Source organism: Xyrauchen texanus, chromosome 50 (assembly GCF_025860055.1).
Source record: "Xyrauchen texanus isolate HMW12.3.18 chromosome 50, RBS_HiC_50CHRs, whole genome shotgun sequence".
Lineage (NCBI taxonomy): Eukaryota > Metazoa > Chordata > Actinopteri > Cypriniformes > Catostomidae > Xyrauchen > Xyrauchen texanus.
The window spans coordinates 19,341,372-19,356,645 of record NC_068325.1 but is presented as its reverse complement, the minus strand read 5'-3'; the positions used below and the strand labels follow the sequence as shown (position 1 = coordinate 19,356,645).

At 39.1% G+C, this 15,274-nt stretch overlaps 1 protein-coding gene across 1 annotated transcript; it reads left to right on the top strand.

Moving 5' to 3' along the window:
• The first annotated feature begins 2,309 nt into the window (after nucleotides 1-2,309).
• On the top strand, nucleotides 2,310-14,610 carry LOC127641094 (hyaluronidase-2-like). Its single transcript, XM_052123863.1, has 4 exons — nucleotides 2,310-2,506; nucleotides 3,425-4,418; nucleotides 9,356-9,445; nucleotides 11,831-14,610. Exons 2-4 carry the CDS (start codon nucleotides 3,432-3,434, stop codon nucleotides 12,167-12,169), a joined length of 1,416 nt encoding a protein of 471 aa, XP_051979823.1. The 5' UTR covers nucleotides 2,310-2,506; nucleotides 3,425-3,431; the 3' UTR covers nucleotides 12,170-14,610.
• The last annotated feature ends 664 nt before the right edge of the window (nucleotides 14,611-15,274 follow it).

Sequence of the window (15,274 nt, the reverse complement as noted above, 5' to 3'; positions counted from 1 at the left end):
TGGTATTAACATGGTACATGCCCCAAAAAACTGGTATAAGCATGGTATGTGCCCAAAAAAACTGGTATTAAAATGGTACATGCCCAAAAAAAAAAAAAACTGGTATTAACATGGTACATGCCCCAAAAAACTGGTATAAGCATGGTATGTGCCCAAAAAAACTGGTATTAAAATGGTACATGCCCCCCAAAAAACTGATATTAGCATGATCAATGGTGTTAGCATGGTACATGCCCCCAAAAAAATGGTATAAGCATGATACATGCCCAGACAAAAACTGGTATTAGCATGGTACATGCCCAAAAAAAAAAACTGGTATTAACATGGTACATGCCCCAAAAAAACTGGTATAAGCATGGTATGTGCCCAAAAAAACTGGTATTAGCATGGTATGTGCCCAGAAAAACAGGTATTAACATGGTACATGCCCCCCAAAAAACTGGTATTAGCATGGAACATGCCCCCCCAAAAAAACTGGTATTAACATGGTACATGCCCCAAAAAACTGGTATTAGCATGTTTTTCATGCCAAAAAAATAGTGGTATTAGCATGGTACATGCCCAAAAATAAAAACTGGTATTAACATGGTACATGCCCCAAAAAAAACTGGTATAAGCATGGTATGTGCCCAAAAAAACTGGTATTAAAATGGTACATGCCCAAAAGAAAACTGGTATTAAAATGGTACATGCCCCCCAAAAAAACTGATATTAGCATGATCAATGGTGTTAGCATGGTACATGCCCCCCAAAAAATGGTATAAGCATGATACATGCCCAAACAAAAACTGGTATTAGCATGATACATGCCCAAAGAAAATAGTGGTATTAGCATGGTACATGCCCAAAACAACTGGTCTTAGCATGGTACATGCCCAAAACAATAGTGGTATTAGCATGGTACATGCCCAAAAAAACTGGTATTAGCATGGTATGTGCCCAAAAAAACTGGTATAAGCATGGTATGTGCCCAAAAAAACTGGTATCAGCATGGTATGTGCCCAAAAAAACTGGTATCAGCATGGTATGTGCCCAAAAACTGGTATAAGCATGGTATGTGCCCAAAAGAACTGGTATAAGCATGGTATGTGCCCAAAAAAACTGGTATTAGCATGGTATGTGCCCAAAAAAACTGGTATAAGCATGGTATGTGCCCAAAAAACTGGTATTAGCATGGTACATGCCCAAAATAACTGGAATTAGCACGGTACATGCCCCAAAAATAAACTGGTATTAGCATGATCAATGGTGTTACCATGGTATATGCCCAAAAAAACATGGCATTACCATGATACATGTTCAGAAACACAGTAATACCACGGTATATGTACCCACAATTTTGTATTGCAATGGTACATGCCTAATAAAATGGCATTACCATAGTATATTTAAAAACAGTTATACCCCGGTATCACCCTGCCTCTCTGTTGTAAACTCTCAGAGTCTTTATACACTTCTGTTATCTCTTCTGAACCCATAAATCGTTCATTCTTATTATCTCTAACCGATGGGCTTGCCACCATTGTTTCTCAGACCACATGACTTCTTCCTAATGGTGGAATCTAGCAACTCAACTATATATATAAATATATATATATTATATATAAACATTCTGGGTAAACAGGTTATGGTGATGATACATAATGAGTTAACTTAAGCATTAAGCATCTTGTCTATTGGGTTAACATAATGACCATCCTGTATACTGGCTATATTGTGCCTTCTGAATGCCTTTCTCTGCATATTGTTGAGTGTGACATCATACATACATTTCACATGATACAGCCTTCTGGCTCATACTAATAAATATACATATATACATGCATTATATGTGTGTGTGTGTGTGTGTGTGTGGTAATGTACCTTGACATTTTTTGTTAGTATACTTCTGTAGTCATAGTCAGGCTACTTTTAGTTCTGCCCTCATATGATATGACAAATAAATCACAGAAAAAAAAAACGTAAAAAGCAGAACTTCACATGTAATTTCTCTGTGATCTGTGTGCGATCTAGAATCCCGTCAGCTTTTAGTTCAGTTCAGTAGAAATATGAGGACGAGACCAAATCACCGAATAGGGATGATCAGAGGAACACGTTTACCAGGTCTTTACTCGAACATTAAAGGCAAAGGATGAAGTGCTTTATGAATAATGACTACCATTTAGAAAATTGTAATCTATAGGACTAAAGTATACCTGACGTCACAGAATAGTAAATCGTGCTGTTTAAGAGAACTCGCACCCCTCTGACTTCAACAGTATTCAACAGTTTCAGGGCCGAAATTTCCTCACATTGAATCACTGAAGCAGAAGCAGCTGTGAGCTTTTGCGACACACCGAGACGTGAAAATAATGATATGTGGATGTTTTATGTTGAAATAGCTGCTGGATCTTTGTAGTTATGTGGTCTTGGCATCTAGTTGATGGATAGATCGACAGACGGGTGAATAGACTCTACGTGGGTGATCGGACCGGTGTGCTAAACGGGTTCAGGAAGATCTGTGCAGGTCAGTGTGTTTCCTTTTAAAGATGTGTACAGTTATTTTGTAACTGTGTCTCTGACGGAAACATGCAACAATGTTACAATGACTCAAACAGCGTTGAACAAAGTGTAACAAAGTTTGAACGTTCCATAGAACGTTCTAAAGAACGTTCGTTCTCTCGCCCTTTTCTTTCTTTTCCTATAATTCAACTAGTAGAGCATGGCACTAAAAATATCAAGATTATGGGTTTGATTCCCAGGGAACACACGTACTGATCAAATGTGTACGTTAAATGTACCGTAAGTACAGTTGATTATAGTTTGCGGATTGTAAATGTTAGAATATCACTTAATACTGCAAGTATGTGGTATGATGACTTACACACCAGTCTTGGGTATCTTAAGAGAGTAGATCAGTCCCTACTCAACACCAAAGTTACATAATGACTACATAGAGGTCTCATAAAAACAAGAACTGACTCCAATCAAAACATGGATGGATAGATAGATATAACATTTTGTGATAAATATATTGAGGGATACACTGATACCAATTAACACAACTAAAAATAAATGCATAAATAAAAATGGGTATTTCTTTATATTACACACACAAATGTATTTATTATAACCATGATAGAACGCAACTAATGTACATATTTAAAAAAAAAAATCTGTTTTTATGCTTATAGCCCATATGCCGATGGTTTTAGTATTTTCAATAATTGGCCAATAAATGTCGGTGGCCGATACATCAGATTCAGTGGATCTGACCTTAGACGATGATCACAAAATGGCTAAATATTGGCAGATATATTGGTCTATCTCTACTTTACACAATAAGCAAAGGTGTTCCAACTTTTAATTTTTGCAGATGGATATTTGAGATATTCTAAAGTTATTCACCGCTGTTTTCGAACTGTTTTGTTTTGTGTGTTTATAGTTCTAATATGAGGAACGTCATGCGTCCTTCTGGGTCGGCCCAACCTCAATGGGTCTCCTGGCTCCAGCTCTTGTTTTTGCTGCACCTCTGTACCTGTTTACAAGCTCAGCTATTAAAAACCACTAGATGGCCGCTGTATTCCGGCAAGCCTTTGCTGTTGGCCTGGAACGCCCCTACAGAAGACTGCAGACCTCGACATGAAATCGTCTTCCAGCTTGACCAATTCCAGATAGTAGCATCGCCAAATGAGGGCTTCACAAAGCAAAATCTCACCATCTTCTACAAGGAACGTTTGGGTCTGTACCCATATTATGGGCCGGGCAACACTGTGGTCAACGGTGGGCTACCGCAGGCTGCTAGTCTCACTCAACACCTGGAGAAGATGCCAGAAGGTCTCCTGAAGTACATCAAAGACCCTATGGCCAAAGGTCTGGCTGTGATCGACTGGGAAGAGTGGCGGCCACTTTGGATACGTAACTGGAACACTAAAGACATTTATCGTAATCATTCAAAACGGTCAGTCTTGAAGAAGAACCCAACCTGGTCTCAAGACCAGGTGACCAACGTTGCCCAGCAAGAGTTTGAGCTTTCTGCTCGTAAGTTCATGTTGGAGACTCTCAAATTTGCCAAAAGCTTAAGACCCAACCAACTTTGGGGGTTCTACTTGTTTCCTGACTGTTATAACCACAATTACCAAAGTAAACTGGAAAATTACACAGGACGTTGTCCGGATGTAGAAGTACAGAGAAACGACCAGCTAAATTGGCTTTGGATGGAAAGTACGGCTCTTTTTCCTTCGATATACCTGGTAGAATTGCTGAAGGACAAGCAATCCGGCCGACAATTTGTACGGAACCGGGTCAAGGAAGGGATGAGGTTGGCATCTGTTGGAGACGGGCCGGCTAGGCCTGTGTTTGTCTATACACGGCCCACTTATGGAAGTGCTACTCCGGCCTCTAACGGTAACCCATCTGAACTATCAATGCTGTCAGAGGTGAGATTTTTGGATGGTTGTGTTTGTCATGGTGAGGCATTGTAAAAGACAAAAGCATGTTTTAAGGGATGGTTGAGTGAAAATTGTCAATTTACTTGAATTTACCATTGATGTTGGATGTCAATGATGTCAAACCTGGTCTTGAGTGTGCCATATTTTAATGTATATGAACACAAATTAGATGTGAGAGCTGACTTTTTTTTTCAACAATTCTAATTTTTGGGTTAACTATTCCTTTAAATACTGCACCAATGAGGCCACCTGTTTGTTGAAGTGGACCTTTAGGTAGATGCTGTATTTGTCTGAAAAACAGTATAATTTGGGATCTGTAAGTGTGATGTTTTAAAGGTGGATATGATTGGTAATTATTCATAGACTGTGGTAAGTAGTCAGTAAACTGGCATTTTTCAATACAAAGTGATTACATAGGGAGTTCTATTAGAGTAACCGGAGTTCTCCGCAATGAAGCTGGTCGCAAATAAAGAGGACATTTTCATTATTCATGGTACTGCACAACTAAAGCCCCGTTTATGCCAACACTAGACCTACATGTACCCAGCTGAATAGATCTGTGTGATGGTCTGTTGACCTCTAAGGCTGTTTGAAGGAAGTTTTGCGGTTCGTATTTCAGGTGCGCAGTGTCATGGTGTATTTTTTCCTGGCATTGAACGATTGTTCCCAATGTGATGTAGACTGGTGACCTAAAGTTTGGAATAATGTACAGATTTTGCTGCTTCAGAAGGAAATTGGTACTTTAATTCACCAAAGTGGCATTCAACTAATCACAAAGTATAGTCAGGACATTACTGATGTAAAATACGGCACCATCACTATTTGAAAAAAGTCATTTTTGATCACATCTAGACAGCAGCATCACTCCAACACCTTATCCTTGAGTAATCATGATAAATTGATTATTTGGTGCTAGAAAATCACTTGCCATTATATCAAACACAGTTGAAAGCTGTTTGGTTCATTAAATTAAGCTTAACATTGTCTTTGTGTTGTTTTTGAGTATGCAATAGACTGGCATGTCTTAAGGTCAATATTAGGTCAAAAATGGCAAAAAAGAAACCGTTTTCTCTAGAAACTCGTCCGTCAATCATTGTTTTAATGAATGAAGGCGATACAATGCTTGAAATTGCCCTAAAACTGAAGATTTCATACAAATGTGTACACTACAGTCTTCAAAGACAAAGCACAACTGTGTCTAACAAGGACAGAAAGAGATGTGGAAGTCCAGATGTACAACTAAACAAGAGGATCAGTACATCAGAGTCTCTAGTTTGAGAAATAGACGCCTCACATGTCCTCCGCTGACAGCTTCATTGAATTCTACCCGCTCAACACCAGTTTCATGTACAACAGTAAAGAGAAGATGCTTATGGGAAGAACAGCAAAGAAAAATACACTTTTTAAACAGAAAAACAAAAAGAAAAGGTTTGAGTGGGCAAAGAAACACAGACATTGGATAATTGGAAGAGTGTTATGGATCTTAACCCCATTGAGCTTTTGTGGGATCAGCTAGACCGTAAGGTGCGTGAGAAGTGCCCGACAAGATAGTCACATCTATGGCAAGTGCTGCAGGAAGTGTGGGTTGAAATGTCACCTGAGTATCTAGACAAACTGACTGCTAGTATGCCATGGTTATTAATATCCTGACTATACATCATGATCAGTTGAATGCTACTTTGGTGAATAAAAGTACCAAATTCTTTCCATAAGAGCAAAATCTGTACATTTATAACAAAGTTTTGGCTGCCAGTGTAGGTACAGAGAAAACAGACTTTAAACTGTCTGATATGTCAGCTTGTCCTAAATATAGCATGAACACATGTGCAGAGTCGTCTCTGCTTTTTGGAGACAAAGACTCATCTGTGTTCCACTAGATTCCCCCTTCGAGTTTTGTTGGCTCTGTAAAGCAAATACCACAATACTGTCAGCAGCTTGGATAGCATGTGAGGCCCTGAGGTTTATCCAAGTCGATATTTGATGATGTTTACCAAAGATATTCAAAATGTACCCATTTATGTACAAGCAAAGCAGATGGTATTCCAAAGTAGCTTGATACCATGTCCTAAAAAAGCATGATGGATACACAATCTAGCAAGTTCAGCAAAACTCCTTCTTTGACATTAACTAAGTTTCCATCCAAGGATTTTTTTGGAAATGCAAGTTATGCATTTTTACATGACGTTTGTGGTGGCTGTGTGGTTAAGGCTCTGGGTTACTGACCAGAAGGTCGGGGTTCAAGCCCCAACACCGCCAAGACGCCACTGTTGGGCCCTTGAGCAAGGCCATTGACCCTATCTGCTCCAGGGGTGCCGTATCATGACTGACCCTACACTCTGTGGAAAAAAAAAATAATAATTTCACTGTATATATGCTGAATGTATGTATACTGTGTGACAATAGATGAATTATTATTATTCTGAAATCACTGGAATTCGGAAAGTAGTTATACTGTTTGGGGCTCTGTAAAATATTTCATTTTCGGTTTTCATTTGAACGATCCCAATCAAATGATCACAAACTATATCGATTTGTTAAATCCCAAGATTTACTTTGGTTTTGATTGTGTTGATTATCATATCTGTTAAATAAATAGCAAATTATAAGGTCCCTGTATATTTAACTGCATCAGCTAATGGAATATTTCTTTCATATGTAAGCAAAATGGACATTTATAACTGAAATGTACCCAAATGAATCAGAATCAAATTTGGAATAGAATTGAATAGAGAGCTTGTGCATTGAAATCAAATAAAATAGTGAAATCTGTATCGAGCCCTAGTACTGACAGTTGCTACTAGGCATTGTATCAGGTTAAAGTTGGAAACTCAGCATAAATTAAACTAAACCCAATTTTTGTCATATCACCAATTGTCCCTGTCGACTCAAATTGGCAACTTCCATTGGAAACTAATTACAAGAATTGCCCAAATAGCTCCGTAAGACCATTGACATGTCTGGGGGAGCCTATACGTTAAAGCTGACCTAGAGATCGCTGTAAATCCATTGATTTCGTTGGGGATATTGTGTTACAAGGTTATAGAATTAAAACTCAAGAGTTTGCGAAAGCAGCACACCATCGCGCGACCAAAAGTTTTCAACTTGCATAGATATCTGTTGACCAATGAGAATGTCAGAGCGGCATGTCAAGCGGTGCTCACCGATACAATTTGCTGTATTCCCAATTGATTTTTTACTGACACTGCTCTTTCCACACCCTCAAAATTCATCTTAAGATGAGAAAAACTAGGCTGGATGTGGACAGTATACATGCGGAAGTATACTTTGGCCTTAAGGCATCTTCAAGGCTATCAAATGGTCCATCAGAGCTTCCTCAAGTGTGTAGTCGTCCTGAGTACAACCTTGCATTTATAACGGGGTCTTGAAGATCACGTAACATCTACTGTGTGTATTTGTGTTTCAGTGAGCCGTTATTTGCATCTGATTTACAGAACGCCAGTATGTGTGCCGTGAATTTGGTTGAATGTTTGCATTCGTAAACGAATGAGTGAGGTTTGGCCTCAGGTTGCGTTTTGGATTCGTCAGACTTGTGTGGAGAGCCTGTTGTCTGCATCCAGGTATAAAAACCAGAGCCAACCCGTGAGAAGTCCAAACCAACATTTTTACACCAAACTCTCAGAATGTGTCCAAAACAGGCCCCAGACTGTCAGTCCACCCTACATCGCATCGTAAAACAGTAAACACAGCAGAGAGAAATGCCACACTTTAGTGACAACAGAGATTCCTTGAGACATTTGAGTCTAAATGAATTTGTCATATGACCTGGTGAATTAATTCAGCTGCTTATATAAGGCAGAACATTAATTTTCCATAAACTGTTTGAATAAACCTCCCTGTAAAAGCCTCGCACTTAAAGTATATGAAACCGAATACATTTTACGGCACTGTACCGTAACTTTACGATGCCTCGGAGGTACAGTCAAACAAATCACCACAACACAGGGTTGTATTATGCTCATGATTTAGCCTAATTATATGACAATTACAACTTTGGAAGCGCTGTGGCATAAGTAAAATTAAATGGCATAAGATATGAAGTCTTCAGAGAAGCCTAACAAAATTTGGTGTGGTGGAAGCTTAAAACAAGAAAAAAATACTTGCCATTGGGATAAAAAAAATAAACTTGTTTTCCCTTTGAATCAAGTTTATTTCTGACCCCACTGGCAAAAACTATGTTCCTAAATTTGTATAGATTTCTCTGAAAACATAAAAACATCTTATGCCATTTTGCTTCTCTAGTAAATGTTTATCTTGTTTACAAAAAACTGTTTAGACCATTTTCAGACAAAATTAATGTTTTGCCATGCATCTCTAAGAAGTTACGTATAATACTTTTATCACAAACCGTATACTAGGTCCTCTAAAAGCTGCGTTTTGTGAATTGATATAACAGAACTTTTATCATAGCAAAATAAGTGATTCATTGTGAGTCTTTGGGAACATTTGGATTGTCTCAGAGAGGGAATGACGTTGAGTGTGTAGAGTCATTGAAATGAGAGGTGTAGTATTTAAACAAAAGCGAATGACTGAGTGTATGATTGTGTGAGTAATGTTAAGAAAGAGTGAAGATGAATTGTGTGGTGAGGAAAATGAGAAGAATGAAGTCCCTGTTGTCAGCTACTGATGTCACTCACTATGTCACTCTTTACAAATATACAAACACTAGACCTACATATACAAACACTAGACCTACTCACAATCTCCCGCATAAATGTTTAGAGTTCAGTTACGATCTTTACAATTTGACAGTAGTTACGATTTGATGATTTGTAGGACTTTGAAGACTTTCCTTTCCATACAGGAACTACTATCTAAAACACGTGTTGACCACAGATCAGATTGTATTATTTGGGTTCAGATTTATTCATTTCTTACTGTTTTTTTGTCTTTTCTTTCTCTCTTAGATGGATCTGGTATCTACTATTGGTGAGAGCGTGGCGTTGGGTGTAGCTGGCGTTATTCTCTGGGGTGACTCCACCTATGCAAGCAGTCTCGTAAGTTTGCGTCCTCATCAGGCTGTTGACTCCCGGACTTCACGAAAACTTACAACAGTGGTTTCGCAATTGCTGTTTTTCAATGGTCCCACCACAAATGATAAATGGCCATACAGTGCATCCGGAAAGTATTCCCAGCTCTTCACTTTTTCCACATTTTGCTATGTTACAGCCTTAAACCAAAAAGGATTAAATTAATTATTTTCCTCAAAATTCTACAAACAATACCCCATAATGACAACATGAAAGAAGTTTGTTTGAAATCTTTGCAAATTTATTAAAAATAAAAAACGAAAATATCACATGTACATAAGTATTCACAGCCTTTGCCATGACACTCAAAATTGAGCTCAGCGGCATCCTGTTTCCACTGATCATCCTTGAGATGTTTCTACAACATGATTGGAGTCCACCTGTGGTAAATTCAGTTGATTGGACATGATTGGAAAGGCACACACCTGTCTATATAAGGTCCAACAGTTAACAGTGCGAGTCAGAGTACAAACCGAGCCATGAAGTCCAAGGAATTGACTGTAGACCTCCAACACAGGATTGTATAGAGGCACAGATCTGGGGAAGGGTACAGAATCATTTATGCAGCATTGAAGGTCCCAATGAGCACAGTGGCCTCCATCATCCGTAAATGGAAGACATTTGGGACCACCAGGACTCTTCCTAGAGCTGGCCACCCTGCCAAACTGAGCGATCGGGGGAGAAAGGCCTTAGTCAGGGAGGTGACCAAGAACCCGATGGTCACTCGGACAGAGCTCCAGCATTTCTCTGTGGAGAGAGGAGAACCTTCCAGAAGAACAACCATCTCTGCAGCACTCCACCAATCAGATGGAAGCCACTCCTCAGTAAAAGGCACATGACAGCCTGCCTGGAGTTTGCCAAAAGGCACCTGAAGGACTCAGACCATAAGAAACAAAATTCTCTGGTCTGATGAAACAAAGATTGAACTCTTTGGCCTGAATGGCATGTCTCATGTCTGCAGGAAACCAAGCACCGCTCATCACCTGGCCAATACCATCCCTACAGTGAAGCATGGTGGTGGCAGCCTCATGCTGTGGGGATGTTTTTCAGCGGCAGGAACTGGGAGACTAGTCAGGATCAAGGGAAAGATGAATGCAGCAATGTAACCTGCTCCACAGTGCTCTGGACCTCAGACTGGGGCGAAGGTTCATCTTCCAACAGGACAACGACCCTAAGCACACAGCCAAGATAACAAAGAAGTGGCTACGGGACAATTCTGTGAATGTCATTGAGTGGCCCGGCCAGAGCCCAGACTTGAACCTGATTGAACATCTCTGGAGAGATCTGAAAATGACTGTGCACCGACGCTCCCCATCCAACCTGATGGAGCTTGAGAGGTCCTGCAAAGAAGAATGGGAGAAACTGCCCAAAAATAGGTGTGCCAAGCTTGTTGCATCATACTCAAAAAGACTTGAGGCTGTAATTGGTGCCAAAGGTGCTTCAACAAAGTATTGAGCAAAGGCTGTGAATACCTAAATTTACATTTATGCATTTGGCAGACACTTTTATCCAAAGTGATTTACAGTGCACTTATTACTCCGCCCCCAGAGCAACCTGGAGTTAAGTGCCTTGCTCAAGGACACAATGGTGGTGACTGTGGGGATTGAACCAGCAACCTTCTGATTAACAGTTATGTGCTTTAGCCCACTACGCCTTCTTTCACGTTGTCATTATGGGGTATTGTTTGTAGAATTTTGAGTGCATTACTGCATTTTTGGAATAACGCAGTAACATAACAAAATGTGGAAAAAGTGAAGTGCTGTGAAAACTTTACGGATGCACTGTATGTAGCAACATATTTAATGTGTCAGGAAAATATAAAAATAATAAAACAAACTTATATTTTTGGGGGCCTGGGTAGCTCAGTGAGTAAAGATGCTGACTACCACCCCTGGAGTCACAAGTTCAAATTCAGGGCATGCTGAGTGACTCCAGCCAGGTCTCCTAAGCAACCAAATTGGCCCGGTTGGTAGGGAGGGTAGAGTCACATGGGGTAACCTCCTTGTGGTCACTATAATGTGGTTCTTGCTCTCAGTGGGGTGTGTGGTGAGTCACACGCCACTCCACTGCGTCTCCACGGTAACATGCTCAAGCCACATGATAAGATAAGAATGTTCAATCACAAAAACTCAAATGTTTTAATTTGCAAGGCACAAAAACACATGTACGTGTTCAATAAATGTACGGTCATCGGACGATTTCGATAAATCTCAAAATGGTCCAGTATCGGCTAATTGATCAGTTTAGCATATACATATATCTATGATCACTAATTTACTATTATATATAATGTATGAAAATGTCTAATGTAAAATATCATAAGTGAATGCTTTCTCCTCTTGTCCCATTCAGGTGAGCTGTTCTCGTCTTAAAGAATACCTGCAAGGACCGTTGAGTCGATACCTGCATAACGTAACGTCTGCTGCCGAGCAGTGCAGTCGGAATCTCTGCGGATTCCGCGGACGCTGTCTTCGCAAACAACAGGACACGGATACGTACCTGCACCTCAGTCCGAACACCCGCACCATAGAACTTAGCAAGATAAGAGAGGAGTTCCAGTGTCAGTGCTACAACGGGTATACAGGGGAAAACTGTAGCCAGAAAAAAACTGCGAACAGAGGTATAGTGTTCTGGACCACCCGGTTGCAAGTTCTGCTGCTACCACTGTTGTTGATGGGGTTTCTACATTGAGGCAAGGGGGAGTTTGTTGGAACCACTCTTAAGAAGGATATGCAGGAACATCTCTGACAGAGTTCTTTCTGTGAGGACAACGGCAGGATGCAGTCTCTCATTTTCAGAGAAGGAGTGAAACGGAGAAGTGGAAAACAAACAAGCGAACTTTGGGGAACTATCTCTGCAGCTCAGCGGTGGTTTTGTTCAGAGATCGCCCCCTGCTGCACGGGAGGCTGAACTGCAGGCAGGCAGAATTCCGTTTTTGCTACTTAATGGTTTGTGTAAATGTCTGAGTGCCTTTTGTCTTATAAAGATGTGCTGTATCTACAGGCCTTTTTTGCCTTCTTTTTATCCACGTATGACCTTATTTTTGGCTGTGTCACATGACCAGCTCTTTAAAAGGGACAAATTGTGTTACTGTAACGCTGTTGTCTCGTTAAAATGTCGTTGGGTGAATTTCACAAAACCTGTCAAGAACGTGTCTGGGTCATGTGGGCAGGGAGGGCATATATTTTCTCAAATATTTTGGGTTCTCTCACAATAGATGCATTTCCCCCGCAATAAGTTTTGCATTTCCTTGCATTTATTTTGGGTTCTGTCGCAATAGTTTGAGTTACATTACAATAAGTTTTGCGTTCCTTTGCAATTATTTTCTAATCCCTTGCAATGGTTTCCATTCACACTTAATACGTTTTGCATTTCCTCACAATTATTTTCTGTTCCCTCACAGTAAATTTTGCATTCCCACGCAATTATTTTGGGTTTCCTTGCATTAGTTCTATTATATCAATATACAATTATAATATACATTTATATATGCATTATATAAACTATACAATTATAGTTTAACAATGGTCCCCTAGAAATGATTTGTTCCCTCGCAAAAGTTTGTTCCGTCTAAATTATTTTAGGTTCCCTCTCAATAGTTTGTTCCCTCGCAAAAGTTTCCATTCCCTCTAAATTATTTTGGGTTCCCTCAATGGTTTTCGTTCACCCGCAGTAAGTTTTGCGTTCACTCTAAATTGTTTTGGGTTTACTTGCAATCGTTTCCGTTATATCACAATAACTTTTGTGTTCCCTTGTATTTATTTTCTGTTCCCTGAAAATTATTCGAATACAGCTTTATCCATCCCTTACAAAAATGTACAGTTTTTTTTCTACAATTATAGTTTATCAATGATAATAGTTTCCGTTCCCTTGCAATACGTTTTGCGTTCCCTCTCAATACTTTTGTGTTCCCTCACAAAAGTTTCCGTTCCCACTTAATAATTTTTGCGGTCCCTTACAATACGTTTTGGGTTCCCTTGCAATTATATTGGGTTCAGATACATTTTTTCCCTCGCAATAACTCTGTTTAACAATAAGGATTATTATTTTTATGACCATAGTATTGGTTTTCCTGTATTATTACTATGGTTTAACCACAAATATAATGGTTAAAATATGGTTACTTTTATAAAACCATGGTAAATTTTATGGTTTTACTACAAATACTATAGTTGAACCATAGTTACTGTAGTAAAACCAAGGATAATTTCTAAAAGGATAAATAAAGCTATTGGAGGAATGCTACAATACTATTTCAAAAAATGAATTCCCTGCCCATCTACAAATATGATTCTCATTTCATTTAGTATGCTTCATTTTTTATGGAAAATATAATTTCTTATGTCCTACTTGAAATATGACCGGGATACATTCTTGACATGACTTGACCACTGCTGGATAGTGAGGGATTTTTTGTCTTTTAACTCGCTTTGCCAAAAACAATGAATGTAAATGTAAAGTCAGTGTATTGCAGAGTTTTTTTTGCAGCTCAAAAAAAACAAAGATGCCTTTTTTTCTGCCTGGTTTGCACAGAAATATTTTGATTCAGAGATTTCCCATTTCATTGCTAAACTTTGCATTTCTGTTGTGTTTTACTTTTTTTGGTGTGGAATAAACTGGAAAGGTTTCAGTGAAATGTAAGGCGTCATTTCATGGTTAACAGGGTCTGCCAGAAATGTTGTCATGTGTAGTTTAATGTGTAGTTTAATGTGTCTTTATATGTGAAATTCTGTTGGAATTGAACGATGTGACTTTTGGTCTATTTCGGGTTGGTTTTCCTGTTGTTTTTACATTGTAGTGCCTGTAAATGATTCTGCATTTGTGTCCCTTAAGAATAGGAAATCCAAAAACCCGAGAGCTGTTGAGGTTTATTATTAATTGTCATTTTTCATATAGCGTCATACCAAATTGTGCTCGTGTTGTCCAGGGCCGGAGTGACTTGTATAACTTGAATACAAGAGCTTTTATTGTCATGATGAAATGTGTGATCGGGTGTTTGGTGAATGATCCTTGTGAATTGTTTTGAAATTGATTGTTTGATATTTTTTACAATAAATCTTTATAAGATTTAAAATCTCCCTGGTGAAGGTGTAATTTACTCTCACAATGACTCCAGAAATGTGTCTGCTACAGATCAAACTCTCGTTCTCACTAGCTTGTTCGTGTTTTCTCTCATTTCCACCCCTTCGTTTTCTGGGGGTAGTCAGACAGTGCCAAAGGGAGCATTACAGGACTGGCAGCACAGAGAACGCCTTGTGTTATAACTCGAACCAGACGTCCTGTCTCTACTCTGTTGTGTTCACTTTTATCCCACCTCAACCTCCAAGACCCCCAGCGGGTTCTTCCATTTAAGATCTTCCATATATTTACTGGTATGTGTGAATTATACTGGAATTGTTGAGAATTGCACTGTAATATGGATCCCACATGTCCCACATGTCTTTGTGAATACGTCATCTGAATACTCTTATATAAGACTCTGTTGAACAAAGAGATGCCATATCTTTTTATCTTGTTGGGCAACAATAGAAAACAATGGTTATACTCATTCATTTGTTTATTGTTATCAAATTACTCATTTACTGTAGCTGTTGCAATGTAACCACAGTTTAATGGAAGTATTTGTTGTAAATGTGGTATTTGTAGACCATAATAGCCACAGGAGGTAAAAAAAACATGGCTCTTTATTACCATGGTTACGAAGCAGTATCATACTGTAGTATCAGATTGATTGATTGATTAGATATGGTATTATCATGGTACATGTCCAAATCTGTCATCAGTTGTATCATCAGA

Excerpts from the sequence above, each read along its gene's own strand:
- LOC127641094 (XM_052123863.1), top strand. The coding sequence starts at position 3,432 with ATGAGGAACGTCATGCGTCCTTCTGGGTCGGCCCAACCTCAATGGGTC. Across the intron at positions 4,419-9,355 it reads AACTATCAATGCTGTCAGAG|ATGGATCTGGTATCTACTAT; the intron begins GTGAGATTTTTG and ends TTTCTCTCTTAG. Across the intron at positions 9,446-11,830 it reads CCACCTATGCAAGCAGTCTC|GTGAGCTGTTCTCGTCTTAA; the intron begins GTAAGTTTGCGT and ends TGTCCCATTCAG.